Source organism: Rhinoderma darwinii, chromosome 1, assembly GCF_050947455.1.
Source record: "Rhinoderma darwinii isolate aRhiDar2 chromosome 1, aRhiDar2.hap1, whole genome shotgun sequence".
Lineage (NCBI taxonomy): Eukaryota > Metazoa > Chordata > Amphibia > Anura > Rhinodermatidae > Rhinoderma > Rhinoderma darwinii.
Genome location: NC_134687.1, coordinates 207572693 through 207587944, shown reverse-complemented (window position 1 = coordinate 207587944; position 15252 = coordinate 207572693). Strand labels below are relative to the sequence as shown.

At 41.3% G+C, this 15252-nt stretch overlaps 1 protein-coding gene across 2 annotated transcripts in view; it reads left to right on the top strand.

Moving 5' to 3' along the window:
• GPAT3 (glycerol-3-phosphate acyltransferase 3) overlaps positions 1-15252 on the top strand; it is a 62982-nt gene that overhangs the window by 41561 nt on the left and 6169 nt on the right. For both annotated transcript variants that reach the window (XM_075861121.1, XM_075861130.1), the window contains exons 7-11: positions 2016-2131; positions 2731-2786; positions 6099-6184; positions 7478-7606; positions 8167-8246. In XM_075861121.1, the coding sequence (XP_075717236.1) occupies positions 2016-2131; positions 2731-2786; positions 6099-6184; positions 7478-7606; positions 8167-8246 (467 nt within the window). The remainder of the gene's footprint in view (positions 1-2015; positions 2132-2730; positions 2787-6098; positions 6185-7477; positions 7607-8166; positions 8247-15252) is intronic.

Here is a 15252-nt window from a genome sequence, read left to right as displayed (position 1 = left end):
TTGTTACGTGTTACCCCAATATTGCGCTAGGATAATTGTTGGCGTTGTAAAAATTTAGCTATTTTCACTCTAGACATTGACAGTATTCAATGTCTTATTATATATTTATCCAAGAGAATTTGCTAAACATGAGTTCAGAAGCACAAACTTTTTTTTCTTTTTCTGTCCCAGACCTTGCTCCAAGCAATATACGAAGTCCTGGATAGCTGTATCAACAACAAATGTAAACATACGTATAAGCCTAAAAGCTTATTTGAAGTTATGCTGGAGCGTCTTTCTTGTAGTAGTTGGGTCCCTCTTTAGTATTCAGCCATCTCAGGGCATCTTTAGGAGATTCAAAGAACATTGTATTCCCAATGCCGCTATTCTCCGCTTTGCCGGAAAGATAATGGATTAAGGGTCTTCAAGTTGGCAAAGCCGTTTGTTAATTTCAAGGAATTATGCCCTTCTCTGCACTTTCGTCCAGAATTTTGGAAAGGATGATATTAAGATCAAGCTTGTTCCTGGCTTTTCTCAGAATCGGATCTCTATCCTTGCAGTGTAGAATCTTTATCAGGACTGGGTGTGGTCGTCTGCCTGGAGGACCTGGCATTGTAGGGACACGATGCTGCCTTTCCACAGGGTCTCTTTCGCCAAAAGTTTCAATCAGCCAGTTTTAAAGAAAGGCGTCCGGATCCGACCCCGCCCCCCCTCAGGCTTTTCGGGGACCCCAACTCTCTGCTTTAATGAACGGCGCAGCTATATCGTCTGTTTTTTCCGGGAACGTCTTCGTATAGGCGGGAGAACATCCTCCATATTGTGGTGTCTACCTTCTACGGCCGTAATACGTTGATACTGCTTGGAGATCATGGCGAATTATAGGCACATCCTCTAATTCTTCCTAACTGGCGGTTGGGTATGGACAGGCTTACTACATTAAATAACTTATAGCGGCAAACACATCTGCAATTGTGGACTCAGGCTTTGAGACAGCTGCAGCACTTGCCTGTGGGTGACTGTCTTGTCTTGCCACTGTATCTGCAGGCTGTGATTCTCCCGGATCCTCATCTTGTGCCTTGCCTTGAAAACCTGAGCCATCTAACACAGTAGGAGAGCTAGCCCTGCTTTGTTTTGTGGTGGCTCCAGGGGTCTGCGCAAAATGCTCCAGTCCCTCAGCTACCATACGCTGCCGATTTACAGCCATGTTGTCATACACAGGAGACTTTGCTCCATCTTGGGCCTCCTTTCTCCATGTTTGCTGCAATTGCGCCCCTTAGCCATGCAGCTAGCAGGATTTACGGCCACTGGTACTGGACTGCAAGTACTAATAATCCATAGCATGGTTGAGAGGTTGGTTTCTCCCCACGCTGGCACAGGATACGGTGCCAATAGCATGCTGTAGCTCCCAGCTGTGTGTCCATTCACATTTCTTGATAGGTGATAGGCCATGCCCCCTCACAATTATTTTTAGTGGTTGTGAGTCGGAAGTCCTGATTGCCGACCTATAGGACATCTGTATTCTGTTACTTTTTTTCATATAAGATAGTCTCCCATTCATACTACTACATATGCTGTATTGTACTTTGTTTGCATTAGGCCCCATGCACACGACCGTGGAATTCGTCCGTAAATTCGGTCCGCAATTACGAACCCATTATTTTCTATTGACCACTGACACCTTCTCGTATATTTACGTGAAGGTGTTCGGGCTGTAGAAAGCCGCCGCAAAAGATAGGACATGTCCTATCTTTTGCTTTTTACTGACCGTTCTCCCGTACTTTTTTTTTGTATGGGAGCACGGGCCGAAAGTGCGGGTGGCTGTCTGCGGCCGAACGTGCCCGCAATCACTGGCAGTGATTTACGAGCACAGCCATGTGCGTGAGGCCTTAATTTGTAGTATTTAGTATATTTGTTAAGGTTATGTTGCACACTTCTTTAATCCTAGATCTGACGGTGTTGTGGAAATTCTGTTTTGCTACAGGTTTTAATAATTGTTTGAAAGTACAGTAATTATCATATTGCATGTGCTCATTCAGGTTGGACAGGTTCATGGAGGACTTTTGGGAGTTATCCAAAGAGCTATGGGAAGGGCATGTCCACATGTGTGGTTTGAACGTTCTGAGATGCGTGATCGCCACCTTGTGACAAAAAGGTATATTCTTCTTTTCACAATATCATCATACATTTGTTGCTCCTAGATACCACTACCACATTTTTATTATTTGTTGTTTTATATTGTATGTGATGGTCTATGTATGTTTTTAAATATTTTCCAAATAAAGATATATTTTTTTGATATTGGTTAGTGCTTTACTTGTACTATGGTTATTTACACTTCTAGTATTGTCTATATATGTCTGTGGTATAGGGTAGGGGGAAGAGCATTTTAACATTTGAAAAGGCTGGGCACCAGACTACTCTCTCCCCCCCCCCCCCCCCACACCACACATAAACAAATGTGCAACACCCACCCAAAAGATCTATGCTAACTCTCCTGCTGGTGTAGGTGTCTGGGAGATTGAAATTGCGCTTGTCAGTGATTTTTCACTTTTATTTAAACATTTTTTTGTATGCATCTGCATGTCTATAGGTGGGAACCAAAGAGGTATGGAAAGGCAGATCTTTTTTTTGTTGTGTAATTTTACATTTTTTTATTTTTATTTTTTTGTTTTTTAAATCCGTTTTAACTGCTACAGTATTGTTACATTGCACAATGGATAGTGAACTAACTGTGCTTATAATTTTATACAGGCTGCGACAACATGTGTTTGACAAGGAAAAACTGCCTATTTTGATCTTCCCAGAAGGTAAGATTGACATCTTGGTTGCAACAATAGTTATCCGAGGTGACGCTGCTATTGCTGGCTTGCCGAGCATGGTTTCAGTTGTGGAAAATGTACTTTGGCACGATCCTGGATATGCTTGTAAAAAGCTGACAAACGCCAAGCGTCTTGCGTGGGTAAACTGTGTGATTTTGGCGCATCTTGCTAGATCTGTTAAACACTTCTCTCTTTCTTACAGCACCCCTTGGCTGGTGTACTTTAAATCAGTATTTTGCGCAAAAGCAAATGGTGCTTGCTGGTAAAGAATTTGTTGTGTTTTATGACTCCTGTTAGCTGCACTCCCCTTTCTTTCAAAACTGTGGACAAGCACTCCACTTTTTGGTGCAATTTCCACCATTTTGCCTAGTAAATCTCAATTAAATAAATTTGGTGGCTTGCCTGTGTGTTTATTTTTTTTCTTTAACATTTGTCGGGTATTTGAGTTTTCAAATACGACAATGAACAAGAAACAAAGGTTACAGAACAGTTGCCACATTCAAGAACGGTAAAATCTCAAATACACGAATTAACCTAAATGGCGTACAAAAAAAAGAGGACCAAGACGAAAGAAAATAAAGAGGGATGAAAAACAGGATTGGGGGTGGGGAGGAGGGGTAGGCAGGATCCGGTGATCATAACAAAATAGTAAACAAAGTAAAGGCCCCTTTGCCTGGGGCAGTTATTTGGCAAACGAGCGTTCACAGAACAATCGTTCCCGATTTTATTGCCTTGTGCTTGTTCATCGGCTGACTTGCCCTGTTTACAAACGCTTGTTCATCGGCTGATTTTGTATAGTTTATGCACCCTAAATTATTATAGTTGTCGGCAGCACATCTCACTGTATTAACAGGAAGATCTGCTGCCGACATGATGGAAATATATGGGGACGAGCTATCGTAGTAATGAGCGCTCATCTCAATACATAGATTTTTGTGGAAGGAGAAAAATAGTGTTTTTCGGACTAACGCACCTGACTAGAAGGCGCACCCAAGTTTTAGACCACAGAAAATAGGAAAAACATTTTCATATTTTACTGCTTTTACAAAGAAACTATTGGTTAAAATAAAAATTCTTCTCTTACATCACATTCTGAGCCCTAACTTTTTTTTTTTTTTTTTTTTATAGTTTTTCATCGATTGAGCGGTGTGAGGGCTTATTTTTTGTAGAACGAGCTGTAGTTTTTATGGGCACAGTTTTATGGTACATACGATTTTTCTTTTGGTCACTTATTTATTTTTTTTGTTTAATTTTTTTTCAAGCAAGAAACTATTCTGGTTCTTTTAAGGTGTGTGTGTGTATTACACATTTTATCAGTTCCCCTAGGAGACTTGCATTGTGTTAGATCGCTGGTACAATACACTGCAATACATGGATGAGTTACGGAAACAGCGTAACTCACTTACGCGGCTTCCTTAACTCCCATTAGTAGAGAATGGCAGTTGCAGAAGCAGCACAGAATGCGAGCTATGCTTTTTCCGTAACTACTGTTCAGTTCTACGAAAAAACAGCGTAACTCACTGAGCTACGCTGTTGCCGTAACTCCCATAGTAGTGAATGGCAGTTACAGAAGCAGCGTACTATTAAATTCTATAGGAGTTACGGAAAAAGTGTAGCTCAGAGTTTTACGGTTTCCGTAACTCGACATGTAATCAAGTGGCCAGCAGAGCAGAAAAAGCTTAAACTGAGTTTAGGGGGCCCTGTTCTAAAGATAGGTGTGGGACCCACACCTATCTGCCATTTTATGACCGATCCACATTCTGTGGAACTGTCAATTTTCCTTCATGGAAAACCCTATAAATGCCACGGTCGCCATTGACCGCAGCATTTAACTAAACGGCCAGGAACAGCACGATTGATGTTCCTGCCCGTTAGATGTTTTTTTACAGCTGACACGCTGCTCTGACACCTGCAGTGTATCGAGTGGGCTGCACCTGGGAGCCCGCTCCAAACATCATCCCCCCCCTCCATGAAGTGTTGGGACGTCATGGGTCGGGAAGGGGTTAAGTAAGCAGTCAGGGGGCCGATGCAGCCGGGTTCCGTGACTGCCAACTTTAAGATGCTGGGACTTTTTAGCGAGGTTTGTTCTTGCTTAAAACTGGGTCTTATCGTCCGAAAAATACGGCACAGATCAAAAAGCTGTCCCGTTGATAGGTACACGTTTACACGGCCCACTTTGGGCCATGTAAGAGGACCCTAAGTGAAGGCATCAGCAGATTACCAGTGTATTCAGAAAAGAGATCATGTAGACATGGTAGCCAGAAGAGCAGATATTATGATACCTGTACAACTATTCAGACGTTGTCATAAAGAGGATTAATATCTCCACCTAGAGACCAAAGTATTCGATCTTTGTTTTGAGTCTGCCACAAGCGCCTCCATCCTTGGAATATAGCTTACTTCTTTAAACCATTTGATCATGTTTGGAGGTTTAGGAGTTTTTTTAGCATCAGATTAAGGTCTTGTGAGTAAAGATAAGGCACTAGTTCTTGTCTGTATACTGTAGAATGCATAAGTTTTGGTGTAAAGGATAGTGGCGGAGTCAAACGATGGTAGGGAATGGAACGTTTGGCGGGCCACATCTATTTCAATGTGACTTTGCAGCAGGCTGTTAAGATTCTCAAGGCTACTGACTCCTCTTCCTGCCAGGAGAGTGTGTGATGTGAATATAATTGGAAAAGGAGTGAGCTCTGCTATGACCACAAGGGGAATAAGGGTGAGGAGGGACTGTTGTGACTACACGTGGAAAGGATTAAGAGCATTTCGGGGTCTACATGAAGATAAGAGGCCTCCCGTGACTTTTGGAGGAAAGGGAGACCCTGCCGTGACTTTTGGAGGAAAGGGAGACCCTGCAGTGACAACTTGTGGAAGGAGTTAGTCTTTGTGACTGCTGTGGTAAAAGAGGTTGTGTTGTAGTAGTGGAGACCCCATTGACGGGAAGCAAGAGGAGGGACCTGCGGTGATGGCTACTGTTTGGATGCGAGAACATGTAAGGCCAGTTCAGATTGTGTCTAGCAGGTAAGGTGGCGGAATATACTTTTCTATTCTTTTTTAGCTTTTGAGCTCAGCAAGGTAGTGTGAACCCATGGGGACTTAAGAGTGCATTTTTCTTAGCCTGCTATAGGGCATTCCGCACTTAAAACACAGTATACCCGGAAATCTGCATGGTTTTAACCTTACTGTGTGAATTCTAGCTGTAATTTTTAATTTTGGCTTTTTACCCTTCATTATTTTTGTTACTTGTCTTTTCACTAATGTTTACTTTTCATTTTAAACCAGTTTCTCTTTTTGCTAATGCAGGTACCTGTATTAATAATACATCTGTTATGATGTTCAAAAAAGGAAGTTTTGAAATTGGTGGGACCATATATCCTGTTGCAATAAAGGTAAGCCGGTCGACTTCCATCTCTCATCCAGTTTTGGTCAGTCTAGTTTAGGAATGGGGCTACACGAAGCCTTTTTTTAAATGTATTTATTTTTTAAAATCTTTAAGCCATCTAGCTAGAGCTGCAGTCCAGAAGATCATTCTGGTTGCTATACTGGACTGGATGTCCTGGCTTTCTCGTCCCCTGCATGCACTCTTGCCATAATACGGATAATAATGATAGGGCTCTGCTCCGTTTTATTTTGGCTAATTCCTTATGCTTTCTGGTTTGAATGCAGAAGGAACCATATGAAAAAAATAAAATAAAAGCATAGAGCTCTGTGTGAGGCTAGGTTCACATCGTTTTTTGCTTCAATTGGAGGTATACGTCTAATGGAAGTCATCGATTTATAGCATGCAGTGGGATATGTTGCACGAACTCCCCAGGCACTGCGCTCCTTTAAGCGATGAGCCTGGGGAAGCTCCTGACATCAAGGTCCATCAGCGTCTGCAACACTCCGGCTGGAGATTCCGCTCCTAGAGGAGCCCCTGACATCACGGTCTAGATAGACCATAGCACCAGAGGCTTCTCCAGCATGGGAGTCTCCGCCCAGAGTGCTACCGATGCTCTGGCCAGGGACTTCCTAGTTGAAAGTCCTTGACATCACTTGTCCATACAGGGGCTTCCCCAGGGCCGAGTGCTACCTAATGCACGGTCTTTCTTATTTCTCCTTTTTTCACGTAGGTAGGTTTCCCATAGTGCACACTAAACGTAGGGCCAAAACGAGATGTGAACATATCTTTACCAGTGATTTGTGCAAATTGCATTCAGGGGGTGGGCAGATCAGTAAGTCTGTGGTGCAGCTTTAGCCAATAGATGCAGAGCAGAATTCATGTCCAAGAAAGGGGGCATCATTTTGTCAACTTCTCCTGTACAGCACAGTAATGTGCAGCCTTTTTTTTTTTTTATTTTTTTTTTTCAATTGCATTTCTTTCCTCCCCCTGTGGTGTAGAGGACCTACAGTATGCAAAGCACCATTGAAACTTGCATTTGTGGGCCCAGGGTGAAAAGTTACCCAAGTGGGCATAGTTTCAGAATTAGGAACATGGACCTAGAGTTTCAGTCCAAGTAAGTGGGGTGGGTTAACAGATAATATTTGAATGTTCTTTGCCAGTAGATTTATTGAACAGTTAAATGAAAAGTTTTTAAATTTTTTAAAATTTTTATTGGACTTGCATTTTGGGGTAAAAAAAAAACACATGCATTTTAAATACACATGAATGGAGAAATTAGAATGTCTTTCTCTTTTTACAGTATGACCCTCAGTTTGGTGATGCATTTTGGAACAGCAGTAAATACACGATGGTTAACTATTTGTTGAGAATGATGACAAGCTGGGCCATCAAGTGCAATGTATGGTACCTACCCCCAATGACTAAACAGGTATAGTATACTGTAAGTTCCTCCTAGGCCGGATTCACACCTGCGTTGTACTATTCCCTTGGTTCCGTTATTCCGCTCCTCTGACGGAAGAGAACAACGGACGGACACTGCCGGTTGCTGACGGAAACCATTGACTTTTTTTAATAGGTTCCGTCGGGGTGTCTGATTTTACCGGACACCATAGTGCATCATGCTGCACTATGGTCTCCGGTAATCCCTGCCGGATCTGCGACTGAGGCCCCTAACTGAGCCTCTTAACGCAGATGTGATTGAAGCCTTACTTTGTTGGTTGTGACTATATTTACACGTCTTGAAAGCAATTATTATTTTTTTTTAATCCAATGTTTTATTACATTTTTTTTAATTAATTTAAAGTAAATTTTTTTTTAAAGATACAGCTTCTATGTGTACAGGACACATAGAAGCTGTATCTTCCGGTCAAAGCCGAAAACCGCATACGGGACTGATGGCTTCGGTGAACACTGGTTCTCCGTGTCTGATACGCAGGATTCAGATCTTCTCAATCACATCTAAGTTCATTTGGTTTTCTATGTTTTCAGGAAGATGAAGATGCTGTTCAGTTTGCCAACAGAGTTAAATCTGCCATTGCAAAACAAGGTGGACTGATTGAACTACCCTGGTAAGTATACAACTTTTATTCACGTTCACTCTAATACCCCCTCACCCCCCATATCCTACTTAAGAGGGTCTAGGAAGCAGTTTGCTGTGGTCCTCCTACAGTAGAGCTGCTTTAACAGGCCTTGCGTCAGCCTGTCATGTGATTAATAGTATGGCCTCTCAGTTCAGTATTAGGCCTTATTCAGACTAATGTATTTTACATCCGTGTGCTGTCCGTTGAAATAACGGACCGCACACGGACCCATGCAAATCAATGGGCTATTCACTCATGCAGCGAGTTTCATGTAACGGATGTCTTATTTTAGTCTATTTTTGCGGACCACATTGCCCATTGAAGTCTATGGGTTCGTGAAAAACAGACAGTACACGGCCGACATCTGAGTGCTGTCTGTGTTTTATGTACCTGTTGCTAAAGAAATGACGGAAAAAAACAAAACGGGAACACTGATGCTACACGGAACTGAAATGCATGAAATACGGTCCGTTTTATTGGGGATGCAAAACGGACACGCTCGCCTGAATAAGGCCTAACTGGTCTGTTCTGCCCCTATCTCTAGCGACTATTTATTAGGCTCATAGACCTGCAGCAATCCTGCGCCAAGCTAGGCTTATTGGTAGAACGTTGACCCTACGTGTTCCTGTAGTGCATCTACATTAATGTTGAGGACCCCACGACATTAAAGTGCTTATTTCTTAGCGTTCCTTTCAATTAGTACAGAGTTGTCAAGCAGTGTACCTTTCAATGTATTGTGTAGTATCCTATATTTCTTTGATAGGCATTGGTATCAACCTCACAGATACAGCATTCTGGCAGCGCTTTTAGACTTTGTTTTTTTATTATAGGAAAACATTTAAAACATTAAAAAAAAAAAAGTACACATTTGCATCGCCACGTCTGTAATGACCCGAGCTATACAACTAAAATGTTATCTTACCCGCACGGTGAACGCTGTAAAAGATTAAATCGTGATTCTGGCTTTTTTTTTTTTTCCGTTCCGCAAGGTTTCCTTTTTTCGGCAGAATCAATAGCGTAGTAGAGTACACTATTGATTCCGCAAAATAAAAAACGGAAACCTTATGGAACGGAGACAAATGCAAACAATTAGCAACGGAAGCGTTACCATTGAAATCAATGGTAGTTCAAATCGAAAACTATGGGTTCCCCTGACAGAAAGGTCTGACGGTGCCCCGATGCATATGTGAACGAAGCCTAAGCGAAAAAAGTTTTCTTTTTTTGTGCAAACGTTGTAAAACATAAAAAAAAAATACATAGGTTTGATATCGCCATAATCCTATCGACGCGCAGAATGAAGTTTAATGTTGTTCATAGCACTTGGTGAACGCCAGAAAGAAACCATACTAGAATTGCTGTTTTTTGGTCACCTTGCTTTCCAAACAAATTGAATAGAAAGTTTTGAAAAAGTCGCATGTACCCCAAAATGGTACCAATGTCCCGCCAAAAATAAGCCCTCACAGCTCCGTCGTCTAAAAAATTTAAAGTTTGGGCTCTGCATTATGCCCTGATTTACTCTGCCCAGCTTACATATGCTCCCACATTATACACTGAAATACCAATAAAGCCCAAACGGAACTACTACCAAGCAAAAGCCAAATGGTGCTCCCTCCCTTCTGAACCCTACATTGTGCCCCCAAACATAAGTTTACGTCTACGTATGTCAATAACGTACCCGGGAGAACCCGCTTAACAGTTTACTAGGTATTTGTCTTCAGTTGGACAAACTGAGCACAACATATTGTGCACTAAAATGGCATATAAAATAGGAGTACAGATAGTCAAAAGTCTAAGTCCCTTTACTCCATTCCTAGTTTACCTCTGTTTCCTATATAGCCCACTTACTTTGTATTGTTACGATGTATACACACTCCAGTCCTTCACACACCACAGGAGTAACATACAACCCTCGCAGATACTTAACCCGTTAGTCACCGCCCCATAGTGTTTTTACAGCGGCCACAAACTGGCTTTATTCCGATGCATAGGCCTATTTACGGCGCTACATAGGAATAAATAAACAGAGCAGGGAGTCGTTAAATATCCCTGCTACCAGAGGTAGCTGAGGGCTGGGGGCATCCCTGCTCTAACGGATGAGATTGATTATCCGTATCGATCTCACCCATTTAACCACTCAGATGCGGCGCTCAATAGCGAGCGCCGCATCAGAGTTTTGGAGAGAGGGAGAGAGCTCCCCTCTCTCTCTCCTACCGACATCCGCCAATACGATCGCTGAATGTCTGTCTCCGATGGCAGCTGGGGGCCTAATCCTGTAGAGTATGCCTGCTAGGTCATGCCATGGCCTAGCAGATGCCTGTCTGTTTTACACGGACAGGCATAATACACTGCAATACAGAAGTATTGCAGTGTTATAAATATGATCAGACGATCGCATAGTGAAGTCCCCTAGTGGGACTGGTAAAAAGTTTAATAAGTTTTTGGAAAAAAAAAACACTTTTCCCCTTACAAATTGCTTTATTATTAAAAAACAAAGTAAAGAAATTACACACATTTGCTATCGTTGCGTCCGTAATGACCCCAACTTTAAAGTTATCACATTTAACCCGCACGGTGAAAGTCTTAAAAAATAAAATAAAACCATGCAAAAATTGCTGTTTTCTATGAATCCTGCCTTAAAAAAAAATGTGATCAAAAAGTCACATCTACTCCAAAATGGTACTAATAAAAACTACAAGTTGTCCCGCAAAAAGAAACCCACATACAACTGCATCGGCGACACAAAAAAACAGTTATGGCTCTTCAAATATGGAGACACAAAAACAAATAATTTTGAAAAAGTGTTTTTGCTGTGTAAACGTAGTAAAACATAAAAAATCTATATAAATTTGGTATCGTTGCAATCAGAACAACCCGCTGAATAAAGTTATTGTCTTATTTATACCACACGGTAAACGGCGTAAATTTAGGACGTAAAAAAAGTTGCGAAATTGCCGTTTTTTTTTCTATTCCCCCTCCCCAAATAAAGTTAATAAAAGTTTATGAATAAATTCTATGTAACCCAAAATGGTGCTATTAAAAATAACAACTTGTCCCGATAAAAAACTAGACCTTATACAGCTATGTCGACGCAAAAATAAAAAAGTTATAGCTCTTTGAATGAGACTATGGAAAAATGTAAAAAATAGGTTGGTCACGAAGTGGTTAAAGATATAAAAATACACCACATGGACACAGTTAAAATGGCAAATATATGCTAGAACTGGTCTCCTGGGGAATTCCACCCTAAGTGTCTAAACACAAAAGCCCCAGCAAAGACCCACCCAAAGTCTTCTCAAATAACAGTTTTGATCATATACAGTGTAGGAAATAAGTATTTGATCCCTTGCTGATTTTGTAAGTTTGCCCACTGTCAAAGACCTGAACAGTCTAGAATTTTTAGGCTAGGTTAATTTTACCAGTGAGAGATAGATTATATAAAAAAAAAAAAACAGAAAATCACATAGTCAAAATTATATATATTTATTTGCATTGTGCACAGAGAAATAAGTATTTGATCCCTTTGGCAAACAAGACTTAATACTTGGTGGCAAAACCCTTGTTGGCAAGCACAGCAGTCAGACGTTTTTTGTAGTTGATGAGGTTTGCACACATGTTAGATGGAATTTTGGCCCACTCCTCTTTGCAGATCATCTGTAAATCATGAAGATTTCGAGGCTGTCGCTTGGCAACTCGGATCTTCAGCTCCCTCCATAAGTTTTAGATGCGATTAAGGTCTGGAGACTGGCTAGGCCACTCCATGACCTTAATGTGCTTCTTTTTGTGCCACTCCTTTGTTGCCGTGGCTGTATGTTTCGGGTCATTGTCGTGCTGGAAGACCCAGCCACGAGCCATTTTTAATGTCCTGGTGGAGGGAAGGAGGTTGTCACTCAGGATTTGACGGTACATGGCTCCATCCATTCTCCCATTGATGCAGTGCAGTAGTCCTGTGCCCTTAGCAGAGAAACACCCCCAAAACATAATGTTTCCACCTCCATGCTTGACAGTGGGGACGGTGTTCTTTGGGTCATAGGTAGCATTTCTCTTCCTCCAAACACGGCGAGTAGAGTTGATGCCAAAGAGCTCAATTTTAGTCTCATCTGACCACAGCACCTTCTCCCAATCACTCTCAGAATCATCCAGATGTTCATTTGCAAACTTCAGACGGGCCTGTACATGTGCCTTCTTGAGCAGGGGGACCTTGCGGGCACTGCAGGATTTTAATCCATTACGGCGTAATGTGTTACCAATGGTTTTCTTGGTGACTGTAGTCCCAGCTGCCTTGAGATCTTTAACAAGTTCCCCCCGTGCAGTTTTCGGCTGAGCTCTCGCCTTCCTCCGGATCAAGGATACCCCACGAGGTGAGATTTTGCATGGAGCCCCAGATCGATGTCGATTGACAGTCATTTTGTATGTCTTCCATTTTCTTACTATTGCACCAACAGTTGTCTCCTTCTCACCCAGCGTCTGTCTTGTGGTTTTGTAGCCCATTCCAGCCTTGTGCAGGTCTATGATCTTGTCCCGGACATCCTTAGAAAGCTCTTTGGTCTTTCCCATGTTGTAGAGGTTGGTCAGACTGATTAATTGAGTCTGTGCACAGGAGTCTTTTATACAGGTGACCATTTAAGACAGCTGTCTTTAATGCAGGCACCAAGTTGATTTGGATCGTGTAACTGGTCTGGAGGAGGCTGAACTCTTAATGGTTGGTAGGGGATCAAATACTTATTTCTCTGTGCACAATCCAAATAAATATATATAATTCTGACTGTGATTTTCTTTTTTTTTTTTTAATATATATATATATATATATATATATATATATATCTATCTCTCACTGGTAAAATTAACCTAGCCTAAAAAATCTAGACTGTTCATGACTTTGACAGTGGGCAAACTTACAAAATCAGCAAGGGATCAAATACTTATTTCCTTCACTGTAGCTGTAAAATAGGAAAAATATTGCATCAAAGCTATAAAGCATACGTATCCTATAAAGTGAAGAAATCTCCAGTGAAATGAGAAAAAAGGTCTGGATGCCCCACTCGTATCGCCACAATGTGGCTTCCACATTCATGGTGCTTTTTCACTCTTGAGCAGTGTCGTATGTACAGGGAAAAGATTAGGGCCACATCTATGGTGTATCTAAAGCGAGGAATCGCTGAATAATTACAGAGCTGTTTTTTCATAGTGGCACAAGCTGGACACTGAAATTACATCTCTGTGGGAAAAATAAAATTTTCACCGCTGTGCGTTCATTTAGAATTAAAAAAAACCCCAAACCTGTGGTGTGGAAATGCGCACTGCACCCCTTAAAAAAAAACGCCTTGATGGGTGTAGTTTCCAAAATGGAATCACTTCTGGGGGTTTTGTTTTACTATTTGACCTCTGAGCCCCGCAATTGTGGGCCAATGCTCTGAAAATCGCCAAAATAGGACTCAAATGCGCATGGTGCTCTTTCACGTCTGAGCCCTCTCATAAGTCCAAGCAAATTTTTAATGTGTTGAGGGGTGTCGTTTCCAAGATCGGGGTCACATTTTGGGGGTTTCCACTGTACTCTGGTGCCTTCGGGGCTTTACAAATATGGCATGGTGCTCGAACAGCAAAATCTGCACTCCATTTCTAAGCCCCGCCATGTGCCCAAACAGTAGTTTACAACCACGTAAAGGGTATTGCCGTACTCTGGAGGAAAAAAAACCACCATGGAATTTGTTTTATTTTCACTGCCTAATTCTATTAATCTATTTAGCACCTGTGGGGTCAAAATGCTTACTACACCCCCTAGATGAATGCCCTTAGGGTGTAGTTTCCAAAAAATGATTTCTCTCTTTAGGCGTTTTTACTGTACTCGTACCACAGGGGCTCTGCAAATGCGACATGGCACCCAAAAACCAATCCAGCAAAATCGACATGCCAAATATAGCGCCTGCTGTTCTGAGCCCTGCCGTGTGTCCAAACAGCAGTTTATGACCACATATGGGGTATTACAGTACTCTAGAGAAATTTCTCTACAAATGTTGGAGTGCTTTTTTTTTTTTTTATATCCCTTGTAAAAACGAGAAAATTCGACAATTTAGTTCGTAAAAATGTTGATGTTCATTTTCACGACCTAATTCCAATGACGTCTGCAATAGACCTGTGTGGTCTAAATGCTCACTACACCCCTAGATAGATTCCTTGAGTGTCGTAGTTTGCCAAATGGAGTCAGACTTCGGGTGTTTTCTATGTTTTGGTACTTAGGGGGTTTTGCAAATGCGACATGGCATCTAAAATACCACATATGGGGTATTACCGTACTCGAGAATTATTATTTTTTTTCTCCTTTATTCCTTATAAAAATTAAAAATCTGCGCTAAAACTTCATTTTATGAGCATTTTACATTTTGATTTTTCACGGTCTAATTCCGATACGTTTAGAAAAAAAAACTGGGATCAAATTGGAAGCTGCACGTTCCAAGGAATTTATCTAGGGGTATAGTAAGCAAAGTGGTATCTTTTTGGGGGTGTTGCCATCACAATACCTCTTCAAACCTGACATGTTGCCTAAAATATTTTCTAATAAAAAGGATGCCCCAAAATCCACTAGGTGCTGCTTTGCTTCTGAGGCCTGTCTCAGTCCTGTAGGATACTAGGGCCACATGTTGGATATTTTAGAAAAACTGAAGAATATGGGTAATAAATAGAGTTGTGTTTCTCTGGTAAAACTTTGTGTTACAGAAAATCAAGGATTAAAATTGATTTTTTTTTATTTATTTTTTATTTCATTTGTAAATTTCACCTCCACTTTGCTTTGATTCCTGTGAAACACCTAAAGGGTTGAGCAACTTTCTAAATGCTGTTTTGAATACTTTGAGGGGTGCAGTTTTTAAAATGGGGTAATTCATGGGGGTTTCTAATATATAGGCCCCACAAAGCCACTTCAGAACTGAACTTGTCCCTAAAAAAAAATAGGTTTCGGAAATTTTCTTAAATGTTAGAAATTGCTGCTAAAGTTGTAACA